The sequence below is a fragment of the Trachymyrmex septentrionalis genome, unplaced genomic scaffold, assembly GCF_001594115.1.
Source record: "Trachymyrmex septentrionalis isolate Tsep2-gDNA-1 unplaced genomic scaffold, Tsep1.0 scaffold42, whole genome shotgun sequence".
NCBI classification, from domain to species: Eukaryota; Metazoa; Arthropoda; class Insecta; order Hymenoptera; family Formicidae; genus Trachymyrmex; species Trachymyrmex septentrionalis.
In genome coordinates, this window is record NW_017305590.1 from 926,129 (window position 1) to 950,072 (window position 23,944).

General features: G+C 32.9%; 2 protein-coding genes across 2 annotated transcripts in view; one reads left to right on the forward strand and one right to left on the reverse strand.

The window, feature by feature from the left end:
• Positions 1-6,353, forward strand: part of LOC108751245 (synapsin) — a 44,187-nt gene extending 37,834 nt beyond the window's left edge. The window contains exons 6-9 of the mRNA XM_018491329.1: positions 3,323-3,528; positions 4,080-4,344; positions 4,413-4,659; positions 5,861-6,353. Of these exons, the coding sequence (XP_018346831.1) occupies positions 3,323-3,528; positions 4,080-4,344; positions 4,413-4,659; positions 5,861-6,039 (897 nt within the window). The 3' untranslated portion in view covers positions 6,040-6,353. The remainder of the gene's footprint in view (positions 1-3,322; positions 3,529-4,079; positions 4,345-4,412; positions 4,660-5,860) is intronic.
• A 15,818-nt stretch (positions 6,354-22,171) lies between these two features.
• Positions 22,172-23,810, reverse strand: LOC108751238 (leucine-rich repeat-containing protein 15-like). The gene is made up of 2 exons (XM_018491317.1): positions 22,773-23,810; positions 22,172-22,251 (listed from the first exon to the last, which is right to left on the reverse strand). The coding sequence occupies exon 1, from the start codon at positions 23,807-23,809 to the stop codon at positions 22,796-22,798; it is 1,014 nt and encodes a 337-aa protein (XP_018346819.1). The 5' UTR covers position 23,810; the 3' UTR covers positions 22,172-22,251; positions 22,773-22,795.
• Positions 23,811-23,944: the final 134 nt, after the last annotated feature.

A 23,944-nucleotide genomic window follows, 5' to 3' on the forward strand; every position in this document is an offset into this window, starting at 1 on the left:
CCCGTCCCTCTCTCCCTGGGCTTTCCCTGTCCGTTTACCTCGTGGTCTCTCTTTTGCTCGTTCCCTCTCCACCGGACATGTACACTCGTTCACCATCGTTCGCTCTCTTTCTCGTCGCTTCTCTCTTTTGATCTTCGATGCCGACGTTCTCCATCTTTGTCGTTCTTCCTCTCTCTGTCACTCTATCGATGAGACACGACTATCCTCGTCTGATAGTCTCTGATCTCCTCGTTCGCGTTCGCCTCTTGCTCCTACCGATTACAAATCTCGACCTTTTCACTTCTCTTCTTTCTTAAATGTTCTCCATCTCTCATGATCGTCCTTGTCTTCCAATCAATGATCCGACTGCTCCAGTTTAATTTAATCTGTTCATCTCTCTCTCTCTCTCTCTCTCTAAGTCTCACGTAGCGGTTTACGAAGAATGTGGTTTTTTCTTCGGAAATTACGTTCGTTAAGTCAAGATAATATTTTTAGATTTTAATACTTTTTTTCTGAATAAAAAGAAAATACAATTAACCATGAAAACTTTGAAGGATTTTCTTGAAAGACTATATAAACCGATTTACTACGATTTATTAATATTTCTATTTCTCGGTAAACCATTTAAATGCACGATTTAATTCATTAGCACTCCATTCGCTCTTTGTAACACACATATATACGTTCTGTCTTACTTCCCTTTTGCCTCTCTTTCCTATGGTCGTATTCATAATCGAGACATGCCCGACAGTATGATTCATGAAGGTCACTTTACTTCTGAGGATGACCTCAAATCATTTCCAATTTCACAGTTCTACGTATTTGCTTGATCAAGCTTTTGACATTTAGGATCTATTTGTCTTCTTCTTAGGGTATATTCTCAAGAGAGATGCCATCATGAAAGTGCGCATACCTGCCGTACTTTGAGAGGAACTAAGAAAAAGACGATTTAACACGATACCCGAAGGCCACCTTGAAAACTCACTATATGCGATTATCTCAGCCTGTTTAAGGCTTACATCTAAGCTTACTCTAAGTCCTGACCGTTTATCGACGTCCACTGCTCTATCTCTCTCATTCCCCGCATAGTAAGAGCTTTTACCTACCGCACTCTACATCCGTTGCCTAGAGTCACGTCCGCCAGCTTCAAGATCACTTCGAGATCTCTTCTTCTTCTCGCTGCAACAGTCGCCACCTTCGATCTTTGCATTTGCTTCTTATCTTTCAGATTCCTTTCTTCATCTTCTATTATTTTTCGAGATCAAAACATGCATCTTGCCATTAAACATTCCTCAATTAATTCCTATATATCGTTAAATCCTGTATCGCAATTAAATCTTTTTTTCCTTGGTACATAGATTCTTTTTTTTATCGATACTCCAGCAACTTTCTCGCTTGATAATATCGACATAGCAGTATTAAAATAAATACTGACAATTATAAATCGTTAATTTTCTTATTTTGTTTAAATCGTTAATCTTATTATATCAAACATATCAACATCTTTCTGTTTATTTCCCACAATCGGACTTTCAACTATTCGCCATGCCTTTTCCAATGTGTGCACCGCGATATGCGGTTTCAACCGGTGCTCAGAAAGCATTTCTTTAACACCCACATGCCGATACGAACACATGTGATTCTCACACAAGCAGATTGAGCACTCTCATATCACGCCATGCAATATTACATATATCGCCGGAGATTGGGTCCGGATACGGCCGTTCAACTAGCATGGGAGCAGGATACTAAAGAGCCACTTCCTCTTTCATGTCCATACAGCTTGTAAACAGATCGTTAACGGCGAGGTATCGCATTATTTTAGCAGAGATTCCGTCCTTGCAGTTGCAAAAAATTATTATTGATCATGCGACAACGATAACATTGTATAATGCCTTATCCTATCTTGTAAGCCTTACAAGATGGGCCAAAACGAATAAACCGATTCGAAATTTATGTTTACGGTTTAACTTTCATTATACATTTTGCAAGTTGCGATATAAAATGCACAATGCGCTCACACGGTAATCTAAATAGATTTAATTTGTAATCCTATTTAAAAAAAATACTTAAATGTAATTTATATTTTAGCTAGTAATGCTTAATATGTATTTCGAGTTTAATATAATTTTATATTTTATATTTTTTATGTACAATATAATAGTATTACATATATATTACAAATTTTTTAGTTATAATTATATGTACAGATTATTTATTACAACATTATTAGTTATTTGGGTAATATATGTCTAACATAATTATAATTTCCTTTTCTTTCATGTTTATTGAAATTCATTAAAATTTATATTTATCTTTATACTTGATGTTGGTACTATTTTATATATAATATGATAGTAATACAACTGGCAATGGAGGAAAAGATAATTTAGATATGTAAAGTAATGAGAAATACTTAAGATAGATTAATACGAAAAATATGGAGAATTTATTAAACATCGTACGAATTCAATTCAACAATCCATGTACTTAAGTTCTCGCGTTTATGTCCTTCTTCTGTCACATCAAGAAATTCCATGGTTATCTATGCTAACGGGATACTCTGAGAAACATGTCTCTCTCGCTTTGTATCTTCTTTATATAATATAATACGATTAATGTGAAATAAAGTAAAATTCACGATTACTGTATTACAACGAAAAGAGAATTAAATTAAAATTTCTTGCGTAAGTATGTTAAACTTACGTCAAATAATATCATAAAAATGTAATGATAATGTAATTTTAAATATTTTATGGCAAATAACGTTTTACGGTCAATATGAAAGTAAATTACTCTGCCATCATTCTAAATGAGGGAATATTGCATTATCGGCAAGTGCTGCAAAAATATTACATTTAAACTGCAGAATTTTGTTCATAAAATTTTATCTCGCAATATTTGTTGTACAAATTATATCATCACTTCGATCCATTTCTCAGTTAATATTATTTTATTTACGTCTATCAAATAACATTAAATAAAATCTTTTTAAACATTAAAAATTATATTGCGATGCACTAAAACAATATCTACAAAATACAAACGTATTTAAAAATATATTTTTCAAGACTGTAAAGATTTATATCCGTCTACATAATTTCTCACACATTAAAACATTGCAATCCTCTTTACAAACGCAAAATGTATAATAGACAATGTTTTCAGACAACAATTGAAATCGTGATTTAATGTATACAGCGAATTGCAGAAACATACATTATGTCGGTTAGAAATTACTAATCGGACTGTGGCAATTACGAAGGAGATGGTCATTGACAGGATACCGACGCACTAATTATTCCCTAACGACTCATGGAGCAATTATCTATTCTGATTGCAGGTGAGCGCATCTCGATATCCCGTCGTAGTGAAATTGGGCCACGCCCACGGCGGAACTGGCAAGGCCCGTGCGGAAACAAATCAAGAATTTCTAGATCTTGCTTCGTTGGCAGCTATGGCGAACGCTTATTGCACGGCGGAACCCTACATCGACACCAAGTACGACGTGCACGTACAGAAAATTGGGAACAATTACAAAGCTTTCATGTAAGTCGCCAAAGTACTAAAAAATACATAACATTTTTAATTTCAATAATTAAATATTCGGGAGAATTTGAATAATCATAAAAAATATTTTAAAACTCTTGAAAGAGTTTATAAGAGAAATTGAGCATATTTTATCAAATCTTTTTGGAATTAAATTTTTTTCTATCAAGTTTTATATATACCAAGTTCATTAATTATAATAGTCAAAAAGAATGTTGTTAGTTATTTTAATGATTATTCTTTACAATGTATGTTTTATAGGCGGAAAAATTTTATACATTATAAAAGCATAACATTTAAAATTTCAAAAATTAAGCATTTAAAAGAATGTTAACAATCATAAAAAAATATTTCAAACTCATTAAAAAGTTTTTTGTAAATAATACACACACACATTTCTTCCGAATTTTTAAAATTAAATTTTTTTATCAATTTTAACTAATAATAATATATAATTACAAATATATATATATAATTTAACTGCATTGTTTAATACATTAAGTAATTACAGCAATAATTATTCGTTATAATATACATATGTCTTATTATAGGCGGAAAAGCATAAGCGGCAATTGGAAATCGAACACCGGATCGGCTATGCTAGAACAGCTTTCCGTAAGTGAACGACATCGCACATGGGTCGATCACGTGGCACAATTATTCGGAGGATTAGATATCTGCGCGATTGAATTGCTGGTGGGCAAGGATGGTCGAGAGCATATTATCGAGGTCAACGACAGCGCATTATCCTTAATGGGTGACTCTCAGGAAGAGGATCGACGTCACATCGCTGAATTGGTTACCGCAAAGATGCAGGTGCGTGGTAATCGTGAACAATTAAGTAATCGCGATCGATCTATCAATTAAAAATATACAATCTATAGGTTTACTGTCGACCTCCGAGCATATTGACAAAAACGGCCTCGCGGGGTTCGATGTCGGGTTCTAGCCAGGTGGGTAGCCCGATAGAAGATCGAACTGCACCTCCGACCGCACCTTTGGGATCCCACGGAAGTATGGGCTCTATGGCTAGTATAGGAAGCTTAGGTTCCGTGGGTTCCACTGCACCGCTGACTGGCGATGTCACTGCCTCGGACAGTCATCATCAGTTGCAGCGGCGCGATTCTCAAGGTATACTTATATTTTTTACTAGAGCTTTAGATATTAATAAGAGTAGCGCATTCCTTTTATTTGAACGAATACAGAGAATTGAGTTGTCTTATTGATTGCCTTCCCTTTTCGACCGTAATTTTTTATTTAATTTTTCTTAATTAAATGCGCTATCATTCGATGAGCGCTCAATGATTCTTTAATATGATTGGTTTCTAATTCGGTATTTGTAGTTTGTTCTTATTTTAAGATTGCTTAAGTGATATCTTAAAACGCTAACGCCTTTGTCATTGACATCTTATAAGACTGTACTTAAGATAGTTTGAAATATAAGGACTTATATGAATATCGTGCGGACTTAGATAAAAACAAATCTAGAATGAAGAATCTATACGTTAGATCAAAGATGAGGATTGTTTGCGCTATTTTCATGAATATCTATAGAGCTTTACTTTTTACAGCTTCTCGGAAATAAAATAAATGTATAATGCTCGGATGCAAAATAAAATTCTAATTTTAAAAAATTAGAATTTTCAAGAATATCTAAATTCTTTCTCTCTCTCTCTCTCTCTTTTTCTCGCTAAAAAATATTAATAAGTAATGAATTTAGAATCAATTATGAGTTAATTATATAATAATTATAATCATGACAAAATTTAATTAGTTCAAAATTTTAATTTAATTAATTTAAAATATAGAAGTTTCAAAAAATTGCACACTCAGCGTTTATTCTACTTTCAAGAAAGAAGTCAAATTAAAGCAAAACTCTTAAAGATGAATATTATTATAGACTATTATGTGCAAAGATTTGGACAGTTCGACTACTACTTACTTTAAAATCACAAAAAATAAACATTTATTTTGCTATTTTTAAGCGGAAATACAATTGTGTAATACAATATCCTACATATATCAATTAATCAATTAGAGAATATTTATTTTGTTTTTATATCTCTATGTTTTTTATCTCTAAATATCAATTCTTTATTCTTTATTAAGAATGCCATTTTACCTTTCGAAGCACATTGACTATGTTCAGCAGAAAAAAGCAGCTTTGCAACTGCTGTAAAATTCTTTAATATGATTAATCTTTGCCCTTAGAGTTCCTCACTAGATTAAAATGTATAGTCATACTATAAAATCTTACAACAATAGCAAAGTTACTTTTCTGCTTAACGTAGTCATTGTTTGATATAACATACTCTGCTTTCGATTCTCGCAGCTTCTCAATCAAGCACGGTAAGCAGCGCGCCTTCCGTCAGCCGACGTGCTGAAGAATCACCAGCATCTAGAGTGCCGTTTCATCGACAAGGTAGTCAGTCGCAGGTTCCGAGTGAAGACACCGAAGACACAATGAAGAATCTGCGAAAGACTTTTGCCGGTATATTTGGCGACATGTAGACCACAAGATATGGCCGACGTAGCGAGAGTGTAGACGTCGGGCACTCTCGCGATGAGGTAGCTAACGATAATAGGTCGGCAACAATAACACGAACTCATGAAATTCTCCGGCGATCCCTAAGCATGTTCCACGAATGAAGCGGCATCACACTCGACGCGCCGATCGTGCGAAAGTTGACGCGGAGCATGTAAATATCTATATATTTGCAGATTGTCGTAGGAAATTCGCGAAACTGCATGCCACGCGAAGTGCACTAATCATATAAATTTAATCGAAAGTTATCGGAAAATAAAAGCATTTCGCCTATTAATTAAAGCGCTAAAAGTACAAATAGATCGAATCATATGGTTTAAGGTGTCGAAAAAGCAATTTTCTGGTTATTTGCTTGAAATTTTCTTGAAACTTCGACTTAAATTTGATTTACTTGCACTTTTAGCGCTTTAATTAATAAACGCCAATCAAACCAAGCGAGGAACAGGCTGGTAATGATTATGCGTTTTAGGGAATAAAACTAAAGGATATATAAAGATTTTTCCCTTTCAACAATTTAATAAGCTAACGCGCTGTAGTGAGATAGATTCTGTATAGCGAAAAAAATCATGATCATATGATCATGTCTAGATAACGATTAGAAAGTATAAAAAGTAGGTTCTATATAATTCATATACACTGACGAATTTAAAGCTAGTCAAGTTCAATCGAAGAAAATGGCACTTTATTTAATATCAGTCGAATTACTACCGCGATATCTAGCAAAACTTTACAATAAGCGCGCTTATTCACTATAAAAGCAGGAATCGCTCCGTAGGCCCCTGGCATCTCCTCAACCGGTTTTACTTCGAGCACCCACTTTTAGGCTTAACGTTCGGATCGTCGTGTGTCATATTGTCATTAAGGGAAAAGGCATTGCGAGATAGAAATTAAGGCAGATAATGGGCGTCTTTTGGGCGATCTCGCAGTGTTTGTAAAAATATTCGTACGCCTATGTCATTCGAGATAATCGAAGACGACAAAAAAAGAGGAGATTCGGGCATTATTCTGAACATTTTGGCTAACCGAGACTGCAAGCGGTCGTTTGGTTTCATCGAGGATTACAAGTTGAAAGACTTACATGTATGTGTAGTTGTCTCTATTATTAAGCGCACAAGTAGTTTTTAAGATATCCTGGGATGGGCGAAGGTTTTCGTTATCGCGAAACGTCAAATTTTTTCCAGATCAAATTCAGATAATCCGCAAGATGTCAATTCGAATAAAATCAATTCGCGGCACGTTAATAAATTTTCCAACGAGAATATTTCGCGTGTAGATTCCTGATGACGATAAAAATTTATCGCGCATCCCGAGAGTAGCGACATTTTCTTTTCTTAAATTTTCGCACATCGCGGGCTGTGTCGTTGAAGCTGCAAAGGGCGATCACGCCGTCGGTGGAAAATTCATGAAAATTTAGTCGCTAGGGTTTTAGCATTAAGAAATCATGTAGATCTTGGCGCGAGGAACAAAAATGAATGGTCAAATCAATCGAAAATCCGGCATGCGAATCGTACAACGTGGGATGGAATAATCCCGATACATAGATCTGCAAATATATACATATGTGCTAACAGGATGAGAATGTAGTACCGGCGAGATATGTTTAACGTAGCTAAAACTACGTGGAGCACAGTACGAAGAAGAGACAGTTTTCATCGAATGATCGCAGATTTAACGTAATAAAATAAGACTAAAGAAGAGATCAGGTGACAAACGACCGTGGTTTCAGCTCTGAAGACAGGACGGATCAATATTACGTAATCATTATTGCGAATTGAAATTTCTGCTGATTAAAGCAGTTACCCAAATGTGATAAAGCATTTGAGAAATATCAATTAATATATAATCAGTTGATAGAGATAAAAAGGAAGACTTAAATGACTGACGAGGAGAGCGATTTATTTGAAAGTAATTTTATTTGAAGCGCTGACGATATAACTCGATCAAATAAAATATGATATGTAAAATTAATTCAAAATTATTATGTCACAATAAAAAAATAAATATGCGCGATTAATGTGAAATAACGGCGTAGAATATATACGTGATCTATTCGCAATACAGAAAACTAAAATCTCTAAACAAATCTTTGTTTTAATTTTTTGAAATTAGATGGATTTTTTGTCTAGTTTTTGGGAGATTAAGACCCAATTTTAATAGCGTCGTCAATTCTTTTTACATAATATTTTCAGCGCTTCATTTAGAAATCTCTATCTCTATGTGTAACAAATCTGTCATTATACGATTTCGTCGTGTCTTTTTCGCGGTTTTCTGACTGCATAAGTAATAAATAACTGACAGTTTAATTTTTCATGTGCCTTGACACTGAAGTGTCCTTCGTATCACGTTTTTCGCGATATCAGGAGACGATTGAAAAATGTAGTAAATAAAAATAATTTTCGGAAGACGTAAGTTATGATGACGCTGGTAAATTTCTGCGATGAACGAAATGAAGTAGGTATTTTGAGCAGACATTGCACTTTACCATGTGATACTTTTGATCGTTTATACTTTTTATAAAGCTCGATCTCATTATAATGTATACACGCTGTTTCTTCACTGACGATCACCGCGGCGGAGAAATGTGCGCATCGTCCAAGCTTTCGTTCGTTATATGAACGCAGTATCAAGATAAAAGAATAAGTTATGTACAAAAGTAAGTTTTTGTATATATCATAATTTCCGTTGGAATAATCGCGACTCTAACGATTTTCAATTCTGCATTAAAAAAAAGTCGCTTTCCATTGGACACAAGTCGACACAAATATCGTTCTGTCTTTGTTACTTGTGGAATATCAAGAAAGATAAAGTGATGTTTGTATCGACTTGTGCGTTATTGAGGGACCGATTCTGTAATTCTTAACGACAGTCGTTAATGTCATTGCGCAGATATTATGTAGAGTAAAAAAACTGCGCAATGATATATCAGTGACTGTCGTTAAGAGTTATAGAATCGACCCCTAAATAAAAAGCGTCCAATGATAGATTGTCTTCCATGCAAAATAAATTATAAATATTTTCAATAGCGGATCTTATGCAAGTGAAACAGATGTCTTAGCCCCTAATGTTCTTCTTTCAAACAGTTTTTGACATAGTTATATTTCTGTAAACATAATTGCATCCTTAAAAATATCTAAATATAATTCGTACATTAGAAGTCTCTTTTTTATCTTTCACTATTTTTCTTGCACTAGAACAATTATTTCGTGCTAGCGAGTCTCGTGATTAGGAAAAAAAAATTGCGCAATTAAGGGTCAAACAAGAACGCAAAGATTTGCTTGAAAGGTTTAACGGTTTGACGCACACGAAACAGATCTCGAATTCCATTTTCAGAGCTGACGCCACGGTACGAAGAAGAGCAATCAAACAATCATAATCACGTCACTGCGCGGAGATCAATCGATCAGCGCTAGATGCGTAGACGCGGTTACAGATTGAAGAATATCTCAGGGGTGCGAGTCTAGGCATTAGATAAAGTAGGAATTAGAAACAGCAACGCATGATTATGCAGGCTAGTCAAATCACCGACGCCGATTGCAGTCGGCAGAATGGATAGAGTTAGGGTTCGCTTGTTCGGAGAAATCCTTGTAACTGTGATCTTCGGGATTGTCTGTAGGAAGGAAAATTTTGCGTCCGTATCTTGTTCGACTGATCGCTTTTTTTAAGTAAATTTTTATATGTATAATGAATAAGTTTCTTCCTTTTCCTTAAATGGTTTTCCGATTTTTGAAAATCTTGTTTCGGAACGCTGCAAATTTTTGAAAACAAAATTTTAGACTTGTCAAATATTATACCACGATTTGAACATCAAGTCTTGTGTAAAGAAAACATGATTATGTGATAAATTTGACTAAAAGTGGAAATATATTATTCGATCAGTAGCGTTTGCTAATATTGATAGCTCAATTATTACGAAATGTTTTAGTAACTCTTATATTAATTTATATTAATTTAATTTATAGTAAATTTTCTCTTTGCAAACATATCATTCGATATCTCTCTTAAATACAAACGAAGCTGTAAGTTCAGTCCACGACTGTCACAAAACGATCGTTTGGACAATTGCAATGTTAAGCTTGTTAAATAGTGATGGGGCATTTCGTTATTTAGCCATAACTTATAGAAGCGTTATACAGTGGCACGTTTAGTTACGGTGACCGTGTGGTGTCGTGAGCAGCAGTATATTCGTTTTCGTTTCAAATGCACTGATTGCACCGTAGTTCGAGTAATAACGCACCAGCAATATCCGTAGATTAGCACGGTAATCATATCGCATTTTCAATTCTCTAGAATATTTCTCGTGTTGCTGTGTACTACGTCACGAATAATGAAAATATCGCATAAAAATACCATTTCACTTCATGCAAGCGTAAAATCGATCTCATCCATCGCGCCATAATCAATATATATGTGTGTGTATATATATATATACAGCATGCACTTCATATTAAATCGCCTTAAAGGTAATTCACCATAATTTTATTTCTAATCTTCCAGAAATGACATCTAGTTATACGTACTTCTGATGTCATTTCTGCAGGATCGCAAGTCCTAAAATTCTCTAATATTACGATTATATCGGGACTTGACAGATAATGCGAGATCCTTCGTACGACATGTGAGATTTATAAAAATACGTTTACGAATAATAATTCATACTGTAAGGCGATAGGCTAATTATGTATTCCCTAAGCGGCTTAAGCGGCCCTAAGGACGACTACGATACGATAATAAATGATTAGTGATCTCTATAATATCGATCATTGTGAATATAACAAGTTTATTGTAAACGATTGATGTGAATATAACGCAGACAGTGAACAATATGCAGAGAGTTTAGCTCCGCAAATCGTTCACAATTGCAAGTTTTCCTTCTTTAATCAAAGAGGAAATTGTTATTCGAAAAGACATGCTTACTAATTATAAGTCTCCTTATATTCTTGACGATTATCCTCCGATTATCGCGAGAGAATAGTGCAATAGCACGGAAAGGAAAATAGTTATAAAAGAAAATAGTAGTAGATATTTTTAGTGCTACAGAAAAATTGACGAATAATAATTCATATTGGTAAGACGATGTTAGGCTAATTATGTAACGCTAAGCGAGGACGATTACGATACGATAATAAATGATTAGTGATCTCTATAATATCGATCATTGTGAATATAACAAGTTTATTGTAAACGATTGATGTGAATATAACGCAGACAGTGAAGAATTTGGGGACAGTTTAGTTCCGCAAATCGTTCACGACTGCAAGTTTTCCTTCTTTAATCAAAGAGGAAAAATTACATCTACACAAAATTAACAAATAGTAATAAGTCTCCAGATATTCTCAACGATTATCCTTCAATTATCGCGAGAGAATAGTGCAATAGCACGGGGAGAAAAATAGTTATAATAGAAGATAACAGTAGATATTTTTAGTGCTAAAGAAAAATAGTAATTCATACTGTCCCTTGGGAAAATTTACTGTAAAAAAGGTTAAAGTTTTTGAAAGTAATCTTTCCAATGTAAGAGTTAATTTAAAAAATTTTAAAATAATCTAAAGTAATTTAAGAAATTTTAAAGTGTTTCACAAAACTAATTTTTAAAAAATCTTAGATTCTTCAAATCGAAGATTTTAAAAACTGACTTTAAAATTGTTTTCAGGTACTCTAAAGAATGGAAAACTATCTTTAAAGCGATCTCAGTAAATCTTAGGAAATCCTAAGGTAATATTAAAAAGTTTGAAGTCTTTCTATAATTTTTTATCTTAAATATAAAGTTCCAATAAAATAAAATTTTCAGAATATCCATCTTATAATTAGCTTAATTAAGATTTACTTTCTTAAAGTTATCTCAATATAAAGTATTCTAATAAAATATTTTAATAAAATATTTTAATAAAAATATTAACGTAAAATGTCCTCTATGTCTTTAAGGTATCTTTTAATTAAAAGTCTGCTATATGTATTAACATATTGGTAAGTTTTATTCGTCATCTATCAATAATCTTAGAACAACTGAAGGGTTTATTCATTTCATTGCATCTAGAATTTTTAAAATAAAGCTAAATTAATATACAGTTTGCCCGCGAACATAGTACTTGACACCGTCACTAGAGGGGCATGGCGGTGCTACATTTTCTCGTAAATTCAATATAAAATAGAATAAAAGATACAGTGTTAACAATAAGATTTTTCATTCGCATTATAACTAAATAATTTTTTAATAGCGAGCTTTCTTACAAATAAAAGAAGCCTTGACAAATTTATAATTTTGATAATCATTTTAAAGAAAAACTTCAAAATTGTTAACATAATTTTTTCTAATTTATAAATTTCTTTAGTTCCTTTCACTTTTTTCTTAAATAAGTTTTAAAGTTACTTTTAAAAAAAGTTTAAAATGTCCAAATTTACCTTTCATGTTTTTTAGATTTTCTCTACAGTAAGTACTTTTTAAAGGTTTCTAAAATAAATTTTCCCAAGTAAGACGATGTGAGGCTAATTATGTATTCCCTAAGTGAGGATGACTACGATACGATAATAAATGATTATTGATCTCTGTAATATCGATCATTGTGAATATAACAAGTTTATTGTAAACGATTGATGTGAATATAAGATAGACAGTGAACAATTTGCGGACAGTTTAGCTCCGCAAATCGTTCAACTGCAAGTTTTTCTCCTTTAATCAAAGAGGAAATTGTTTGAAAAGACATTGCTTAATAATTATAAATCTCCTTATTCTCGATGATTATCCTTCGATTATATAATAGTGCAATAGCATGGGGAGGAAAATAGTTATAATATAATAGAAAATAGATATTTTTAGTAGATATTGTTAGTGCAAAATAAAAATTGAAATAGATTCAGTAGAAATATTTATTTAAAAGATGTATTTATAAAAATGTATACTATTTTTTAAATAAGTATTTTATAGAGTATAAATAATATAAAAAAGCAAATAGTATTTAATGTTTATATTTACATTTACTCCAAATATATAATTTTTATATTGTGTTTCCATACATCATGGATACATAAGTTTTTCTGTTTTCTATTGTTTATTTACAATTTTTTGTTTCGTACTATTAAAAAATAGAAAATAGTAATAAATAATAGAAAAAAGAAAAACTTTATCCATAACACATCGAAATCTAAAATAAATATCTTATTTTTTAAGTCAATGCAAATATAAATATTAAGTACTACTTACTTTTTTATATATGTACTATATAAAATACTTTTTTAAAATAGTATTTTTCACAGATTTATTTTTCACAGATACATTTTTTTCAATATATATTTCTAAATCTATCCCAATTTTCTCTAGCTGGTGATAAGTTACAAATTCGTGCATGTTTCACGCCTTATATATATATATATATATGTATATATACATATATATATATCCTTCATTATGCTTTGAGCATTCGTCAATGTACATCGAGGAGAAATCTTTTACGTACATCACCTTAGCGGTATCGATTATTCAGCTTTTTTTTCCTTTTCTTCTGTTTGTTGAAACCAGCAGTAGTAGCATGGAGTCATTGAAATCCTAACATTTTCCCGTTCACCTTTTCTTTTCCAATAAAGATAGTAGAACAGTCACACAGACGTATTGAATTTATACAGATTATTACAATGCGATATGTATGATGTCTTAAGAGTAATAAAATGTGCACTAATTCTTAATATCGTTATCTTATAACATTAAGTAGAAAGCTACTTGTAGCAAGTTAATTAACTTTACTTTTAACTGACATTTGTGATAACAGTTCTTATGATATCACACTCTATGCAACTACTGAGCAATCAACAATAACCAATCGAATTGTTACATTTTGAATATGCGAAAGTTTCGATACAGAAGATAGAGAGGTTGTCTTTTTGCATTTTGTTTATTTTACGGAATGTATTCGATAAACGTTAATTGTAGTCACACAGAACACAAAATTATCAACTTTATAAGTGATTCGCAACGAAAACGACAGGAGTGCATTTCAGCGGTTGTATATCTTTGCTTTGCATTTGAGTGGTAGGCCAGAATACGCATCATCGATTTATCCCCGATTACATGACGGCTCGTTATTGATGATTCAAAATAAGTATCATTTCTAAGTATTACTTTCTTTGTCCAAGAGGGAAGTTTGACATTTCAACACCCCTACAATAACAGTAATCTCCCTATCTTCTCGATGATTATCCTTCGATTATCGCGACAGGATAGTGCAATAAGCACGATAGGGAAAGTAGAGAATAGAAAATAGTAATTAGAAAATAGTATATCTTTGTTTTGCATTTGAGTGGTAGGCCAATAGAATACGCATCAATTTATCTCCGATTACATGACGGTTCGCTATTGATGTTACTCAATAAGTATTCCTTCCTTCTTTCCCAAGAGGGAAGGCTGTTCGTAAAGTCGACACAACAGTAGTCTCCCCATCTTCTCAATGATTATCCTTCGACAGGATAGTGCAATAAGCACGGTGGGGAAAGTAGAAAATTAGAAGGTAGAAATTAGAAAATAGAAATTAGAAAATAATAATTAAAAAATAATATATCTTTGTTTTGCATTTGAGTGATAGGCCAATAGAATACGTATCATTGATTTATCCCCGATTACATGACGACTCGCTGTTAATGTTATTCAATAAGTATTCCTTCCTTTTTTCTCAAGAAGGAAGGCTATTTGTAAAGTCCCCATATAAATAGTCTTCTCGATGATTATCCTTCGACAGGATAGTGCAATAAGCACGGTGGGAAAAGTAGGAAATTAGAAAGTAAAAATTAGAAAATAGTAATTAGAAATTAAAATAGAAAATAGTAATTGATATTTTCAATGCTAGAGAAATATTGAAATTCTAATGAATTCAATAAAAATATTTATTTATAAAGAATATTCTTATAAGAATATTATTTGAAATAAGTATTTTGTGTAGTAAATTAAAAAGAACAAATAGTATTTAACATTTATATCTACATTTACTTAATAAGATATTTATTCTACATTTTGATATATTATATTATAGATAAATATAAGTCTTCTATTTTTTATTGTTTGTTACTGTTTTGTATGTATTCGAGAAATAGAAAATAACAAATGAGCAATAAAAAAAATAGAAAACTTATGTATCCTAGGTATATCAAAGTGTAAAATAAATATTTTATTTCAAGTACATATAAATATAAATATTAAACAGTATTTGCTTTTACATGTATTACAAAATATTTCATTTAAATAATATTTTTTATAGACATATCCTTCAGATAAATATTTCTGTTAAATCTATTTCATTTTTTAATAAGTTAGGGTTTTGTGCATGTTTTACATCTTTAGATTAACACTGATATATGTATATATATATGGTTGGATAGGCTCTTCTCTCGAAAAATATGCATTTTCTTGAAAAATGTTTCAGGCAAAAGTTATAAGTGGTTTACTTCAAATGGAGCGCAACATATGTATGGAGTACAACATAGTATGAATAGCGTTGTCAAGATCAGGTAAAATCACTTTGAAATTTTTAAATGGAAACTCCAATTTTTATATTATAGCTAAAGTCAAGACGTTTTCAAAACATTATAATGAAGTCTTTTTTCAATCAGTACTTTTCGAATTACGAAGCTTCTCAAAGTTTCTTTTATTTTCATCTTTATATAAAAACAAAAATTAAGGAAACAACTTCCAATGGCCCTTGATCTTCACAAATATCATCAAAGTGACTCCGAGCAACATTCAAGAGATTTTAGATTGATTTAGATCAGATACCTTGGATACCTTGTCGTATAACTTGAAAAGAACTAATAAAAAATATTTTATTATAGTGTTTAAAAAAAAACTCTTGAGGTAAGTTACGAGAATACGTAATGAAAAATGTGGTGTCCATTAAAACATTCAAAGTGATTTTGACGTAATTGTCTTAATGACGCCAAGATCAAATTGATACCTTCTTACGTTCCTCTCCGAACTATAAAATTTTTATATATATTTATGTCCTTCATTCTGTTTTCCGAGCATTCGTCACTGTACATCGAGGAAAAATCTTTTACATATCAACTTGGCAATCGATAGTGCTTCTTTTCTTCCACTTTATACTGTAGATGCGTGGGATCGTTACAATTTTACTAATTTCTCTTTCAACTTTTCCCTTCCAATAAAGATGATAGAATAATTAGGTATATTGAATCTACATGTGTTTATTATGAATCGCAACACAATTGTAAAATCAACAAAAATGTTTCTGCTAATTGTCCGTTAATTGCTAAGATCGTTCTTATAACGTTAGTTAAAACGTTACTTGTAGCAACGAATTTTACTTTAACTATCATTTATGAAAACAATTCTCATAATAATGTAAACACACAAGATTCTATGCAACTACTGTGCAATCAATAATAAGCAATCGGATTGTTACATTAACGAATACATTTCAAATACACGAAAATCTCGATATGTAAGATAGAGAGATTATATTATGTTTTCATAGCTATTTTACAATTTGTTTATAGCTATTTTACGAAATGTGCTCGACAAATGTTAATTGTGGCCGCATAAAACACCAAAATTTTTAACTTTATAAGTAATTTACAACGAAAACAGCAAGAAGCGCATTTCAGTAGTGTATATCTTTGTTTCGCTTCTAAGCTATGGTAGGATACAGTACCTACGCATTATCGAGATTTATCCCCGATTACACGACGGCTCGCTTTTTAACGCGTATTTGTGTATATTTAACGAATTTAATGCGTATTTGTGTATATTTAACGAATTTAATGTTAAATGAGTAATCTGCATTACATTGATTATTATAAATATAACAGTATATCATTGTAATATTGAATGTGAATATACGCAAATTGTAAACAATTTGTGAAGTACACATCATAAAACAGAAACACAAACAATTTAATATCGCAAATTGCTCGCAACTGCAAGGCAGTATTCTCTTATTCGTTTAAGAGGGAATTGCGGCAATTGCGCAAAATCGAAGTAATGCCACAAATAGTAAAATATTATAAAAGTCTCCTCATATATTGATTATATCCTTTGATTATGAGACTTAGAGTAATTTAATGTTAAATGAGTAATCTGCATAATATCGATCATTATAATTATAACAAGTTTGTTGTAATCGCGAATGTTGAATGTGAATATACGCAGACTGCAAACAATTTGCGAATAGTTTAACATTGCAAATTGCTCGCAACTGCAAGGCAGTATTTCCTTATTCGTCTAAGAGGAAACTGCGTCATTTGCGACAGCATGCAAAGTAATGCCACAAATAGTAAAAGTATTATAAAAGTCTCCTTATATACTGATTATATCCTTCGATTATGATGAGATTAGAATAATGAATTTAATGTTAAATGAGTAATCTGCATGATATCGATCATTATGAATATAACAAGTTTGTTGTAACCGCGAATGTTGAATGTGAATATACGCAGACTGCAAACAATTTCCGAACAGTTTAACATCGCAAATTGCTCGCAACTGTAAGGCAGTATTCCCTTATTCGTCTAAGAGGGAACTGTGTCAATAGGGACGAATATCTTACAATTGCAAGAAAATTTAGTAATAACGTAGATGGTAGAATATTATAAGTCTCCTCATATACTTACCGATTATATCCATCGATTATGGTGAGATTAGAGTAATAAATTTAATATCAAATGCGTAATCTGCATGATATCGATCATTATGAACAGAACAAGTTTATTGTAACCGTGAATGTTGAATGTGAATATACGCAGACTGCAAACAATTTCCGAACAGTTTAACATCGCAAATTGCTCGCAACTGTAAGGCAGTATTCCCTTATTCATTTAAGAGGGAACTGCGTCAATAGGGACAAATATCTTGCAATTGCAAGAAAATTTAGTAATAACACCGATAGTAGAGTATTATAAAAGTCTCCTCATAAACTTGCCGATTATATCCTTCGATTATGATGAGATTAGAGTAATGAATTTAATATTAAATAAGTAATCTGCATGATATCGATCATTATAAATATAATAAGTTTATTGTAACCGCGAATGTTGAATGTGAATATACGCAGACTGCAAACAATTCGCGAACAGTTTAACATCGCAAATTGCTCGCAACTGCAAGGCAGTATTTATTCTCTTATTCGTCTAAGAGAGAACTGCGTTAATTATATTGCATTATGATAAGATTAGAGTAATGAATTTGATGTTAAAGTGTCGGATGGTAACCCGAAAGGAAAACAAATAACAATAATAATCGAGTAGGCGTGCGGGCGCGACAAATATACACGTCGCCGTCCAGTATTGTGCGTTACCTCCTTGATTTCAATGCGTGCTAGCCCAATATGTATGGCATTCAATCATACACATACTCATTGTCACACTACATGCACAAAAAGTTAAATACGCTATACTTACAAGTAATGTTACTGTACACGGTATGACATCAATGTTATTTAATGCACTATTATTAAAGTATGGAACTGTATCGTGCGAAGGAAAGTAAAATATTGGGAATCTCTTCTCTTACTTGAGAAGGAAGTCACCGCTCTAGGAAGTCACCGATTTCAGGTAGACACAGGTCTAATATTAACTAACTTATGCAGATTCGTTTGCATCATTCTTAAAAATTAACATAATCGGTCGAAGTATTGCAAGATATACAATACACGTATAATCGAAAATAGATACATAGATTAGTAGACGAAAGGGCGGCCGTGCTCGTCGCGCTTTCTCGAGCGGAATGATTCTTACCGGGCGCGAGCACGTTGATCATGCACCCAAAGAGAGGAAGGGAGAATCGAAACGTGACGCTTCGATCACCATGAACGGACCACCCACGCGGCAGAAAGGGTTGACTCGAGGGTTCACGATCGACTCGTCGGCCGCCACGTGCTCGAAAACCGCCATGACTTTCGAATTGGCTGACATTCACGCGGCGATCGACGTTTCGACGAACCTTGAATCGAAGGTGAATACCGACGGTGATGACTTTTGACGCACACATTATCGCGTGCGAAGTGCGTGCGATTCAATCGTTGCGAGAAAAAAAAAAGCAGAAACGATAGAGTTGTAATGGATGATGAGTGTACAAGCGGATGATTCGTTGCGGTTCGTGGTGATTTCGAGCGTAATGGAAAAAAAATGCAAGGTGTAAGCAGTTCGAGGACGGTCTGAAATGGTCTGAATAAATGGCGGCCTTTTTGATACCTGTTCCAATTATAGAACTTTAATATGCTTATATCGAATTAAACATCATGTTTTAGAATAGATTCAATAATGTCGCTAGTATTGTATTTTATATTTTATAGTTTACTGTAACTTATGTGCTTTCCATCAAACGAATTAGGCTTAATTACACCTCCCAAGAAATCGATTAAGTAATTTAACAAAAAATGGAGGGTGATTATCTTTGTATAATTTATTTGAAATTTAGATTACTGAATTTTCTTAATTTGGAATATAGTAAGATTTCGAATTACGGGAAAATGATCGGACACCATTTCCGCGTAATTTGAGATGAAAGATAGAAAAGTTGACGATTAGAAAGACAATCCCTGAATTCAAGAATGATGTGAGAAAAGCGAAAGATCGAGGAATCGCAAACGACACGGTGCGTTTCTTTTTAATGATAAACTTGTAACGGTACTTAAAGTTATATAAGCATATTTTTAGTAGTTCACTGAGAGGACAACGAATCGACAGAATGAGATGTCCTGAACGGTGGAATGTAGACGGCAAGAAAAGATCGAACAACGATAACATATACGCAATGTCCGTGTAATACGTCGCGCGCGCGTAGATTAGCGCGCGCTAGAATTATCACTTATCGTAACATCCGATGCAAATGTAAGTAAGCAACAGAGTAGCTTTTCCCTCTAAGCATATATAAATGGGGAAGAAATTAGATCACACACATAAAATGCGAGTTCTATCTGTCATCGTTAATTACTAAGGATTATCAGGCAAAGCTCTAAGGCTATGAAACGAGTCAAATGTAAGATTATAAATTTATAGCCTCTAGCGAATATGCGAAGAAGTGTAGTACAATATTAACGAGAACGTGTATAAAAATATATAAAGAGTATATAAATAATATATATAAAATATATTAAAAAACATAAAGACAAATATATATAAATGCAAACGCATATATAAATACAAATATGTAATTATTCCTATAATATCGTTTATCGTTAGTCAGGACGTAAAGATGCCCGTTGCGATCGTGCGTTTGTCATTTGATCAAAGATTGATAGCGAAAATGTCACTTAAATAGCTTGAAATGTTATATCTTGAAAATAACAAAATTCAAATTTAAGTACAACGAGAGGTAAAAATTTAAATACTTTATTCGTTCAAAAATCAATTTCAGTCTCTTCTGTTAGTAAGAGCGAAAAGCGCGATGAACAACGAGCATAAACGCTCAGTACATTCAATAAGAGTGCCATAGTCGCGAAATGAAATGTAGATGAGACAATATAGAGTAGATCGTATTCCGAGGTGAGACGATATCTCAGTCGGAGCATGTTCGTTTTTGGCCTAAAATGTGCTTATTATAAAAACGATTTTTGACGCGAAGCATCCGATAAATATCGAAACTCAATCGGGTGAAATTATTAATTTAATTTTCAATTCGGAAGGGCATTGGACACGTTGTTTTTCGGCGTATTGTATTCATATCTGCGTCTTTTTGTAAAACTTTTGTATCGGTATTTTATATATTACGATAAAAGTATAAAGAAATTTTCTCGTGTTAAAATGAAATGTAATATCCATTAAGACTTCTCAATTGTTAATCGCGATTGTGGAATGGTAATCCATTACAAGTATTTTTATTTAGCTCTCATATATGATATTTTCTCAAGAACAACGATTTAATGATACGGACAAAAATTATGATGAGATTTTTTTTTTGTATTATTAATGTTTTATCTGTATGGGTGACGGACATGGTAATAGTTTCTTGAAATGTTCAACGTTTCGATGTGGTAATTAACTAAACAGAAGTACCAATAGAACAATAGCAATTAATACGTTATTCAGAAAATTAATTTTCTGAATCACAAAAAAAGAAAAACATGAATGTGTGAACCATTACTTAGTCCCTGTTGCCATAATAGATTATAAAACATTTCCAATGTTTCCTAGTCATTATGGTTGTTATGATAAATCTTACTCCTAAATGTGTTAAAACAATAGATCACGATTATAAATGTCCATTATGTTATATATACATAAATATATATTATACATGTTATGTTGCTATCAAGATTACCATTACTAATATATTACTACAATTAATGTGAAATATAGTAATTAATGCGAGTTTCGAGGTGTTTTAACTGCGAAATGTTATAAATATTAATGTGTAATTGTCATGACACTGTGTAAGCGCAATGGTTTTTTTTCCAATTATTAACAATTATTAGGCGATACGTATAGATAAATCGCATCGATAATAAAATGAAGATAAAAACAAAATGCTATATTAATCATCAATAATATCTCTGCAGCAATGATAACAAGTGAGATATCCATAATATGCATTAGATACACGGCGTTGCATAAACAAAGGCGCTCCGATGTAGAATCTGTTACATTATTATGTTCAATGCAATACATAAGCTGAACTGTAATAATAAAAGCATATATAAGCATAAAAATCACATGCATGCATTGTCATTTTTCTTTTATATCCTGATACATCCTCATCAGTGGCATATCTTTATAATATATACAAATTTCCTGAATAGTTAAAAAGAGTTACATACAAAGATAAACTTGAATGTTATTAGCATTAATCAATTTTTATTTTTATATACGAGTCTAAAAGAGTGAGTACACATGTTAGTTAATAATTTCTACAAAAATAAAAAAGATAAAATAGTGTAAAGAAAAACATTGATTAATTTAAATCGTATACTACATATTTTATAATTATTATCATCACACGTACATATTAAAGATAGATAAACAAGTTACATGACGTAGAATTTAAATTAACGACTTGTCGAGTTCTGTATTGAGAGAACAATTCCGATACATCCCGGCGCGACCGAGTTCGTCGCTGAAAGAATGGCTCTGGGGATAATAAAACGTCGGCACTGTATGAATTGTCGGTGCGTACCAGCCATAATCCATAGAAGTTCTCCAGTAGCTAGGATGAGGAGGATTCTCTTGGCCGTAACCTTTAAAAATTTCTGAAAAACGTCAAAAATCGTTAATGATTAATAAATAATAGACAGTACATCATTTTCCATAATATTTACGCATGCATATTCAAAAAAGAATTTTATCAAATAAAATTTTCAATACAAAGAAGCAAAGAAAGCCATATTCGGTCAAAGTGCGTCTTTTAGTGCCTTATAATATTTTTTTTATAAATGTTACAATTTTCATTTTAAATTAACTGCGCACCGATTAGAGTATTAGACCCATCTTGATCGAATATGGCCTTCTTCATTTATTTGTATTTCTCAGTCAATTTAATATCGTTAAAATAAGATAAGTTATTATACATGTAGATTTTTATAATTAATAGTCATAATCATGTTGATACATATTCGGCCATCTTAAATCTTTTTATAGATCTTTGAAAATAAAAATACTATTTATGTGTGTTATTTTTGTGTGTGTATATCACTGTTATATAATATAATATAATATAATATTTTCAGTTTTCTCGGACGTATATTTATGAATACAAAAATATCTCGCTTACGAGCTTTAGTCGGTTCCTGGAATCTATGAATCAATCTCTGTACAGTCGTACGGTATCTGATACGCTACGCTATTGCACTGATATTGACCGTGAACTTTTCCAAAGTCGTCTACTAACGAGCCGCGTACTTTGAAGCCGGGATCCACAGTTACGTTTCTCATTCGCACGAATGCTGCCATGTCCACATAACGGAGGTCGTTGTTGTTCAAGAAGAGAAATAGTAAATTATCTAGACCCTGAAAGGTGTCGGACTTCAACACTGTCAACTGATTGCCGTTCAGCCAGAGCGAGTTCAGTGACTTCATGTTCCGAAAGACATTGGCAGGAATTGTTCTCAGTCGATTCCTACCCAAGTCAAGCTCGTTTATCTCGCTGAGACCGCGGAACACATCGGGGTGCAAGATCGAGATCTTGTTGCGCGACAGATAGAGAAGGTCTATATGGGATAGCCCATTGAACGCGCCGATCGGTATCTCCGCTATGTCATTCGAATCCAGGACCAGCGTTTCGAGCTGTCTGAGTCCCTTGAACATGTTTCTCCTCAACGTGAGTCGATTGTTGGTGATGTAGAGCTCGTGCAACTCTGAGAGACCCTTCCACACGCCAGGTCGCAAGTCCGAGATGTTGTTGTAATCCAGCAGCAGAGTCTCTAGATTACACAAACTCACGAAAGCACCATCTTCTACGTTGGTGATCGTATTATTTTTCAAGTCCAAATAAGTGAGCTGATCGAGAGCGTCGAAGTAATGCCGGTCGATACTCGATAGCCGATTATCGCGGACATAGAGAGCGGACGAGTTGCTGACCTCGATGAAAGCGTTCCTGGCGATGTTAACGATGCCGAGATTCTCCAGATGTAATTCGATATCCTCAATCGTCTGAACAGCGTTGACGTCCTCGAAAGCGACGCTGTGAAGAAAACTGCTGTTCTCCAAACAGACATACAGGTGGTTGTAAACCTGACAGTCGGCGTCCTCCGTGAAAACATCCGCAACGTTACCCGATAAGAGAAGATAAATGAGAAGGAGGAAGCACATGGTGTGCTCGGAGGCTGATTGTGCACTAACTTCGTACGCGTCAAAGTTTCTTCGCGTACACAACGTTTGCGAGATATTATTACGCACGAATATATATATATATATATATATATATATATATATATATATATATAT

Excerpts from the sequence above, each read along its gene's own strand:
- LOC108751238 (XM_018491317.1), bottom strand. The coding sequence starts at position 23,809 with ATGTGCTTCCTCCTTCTCATTTATCTTCTCTTATCGGGTAACGTTGCG.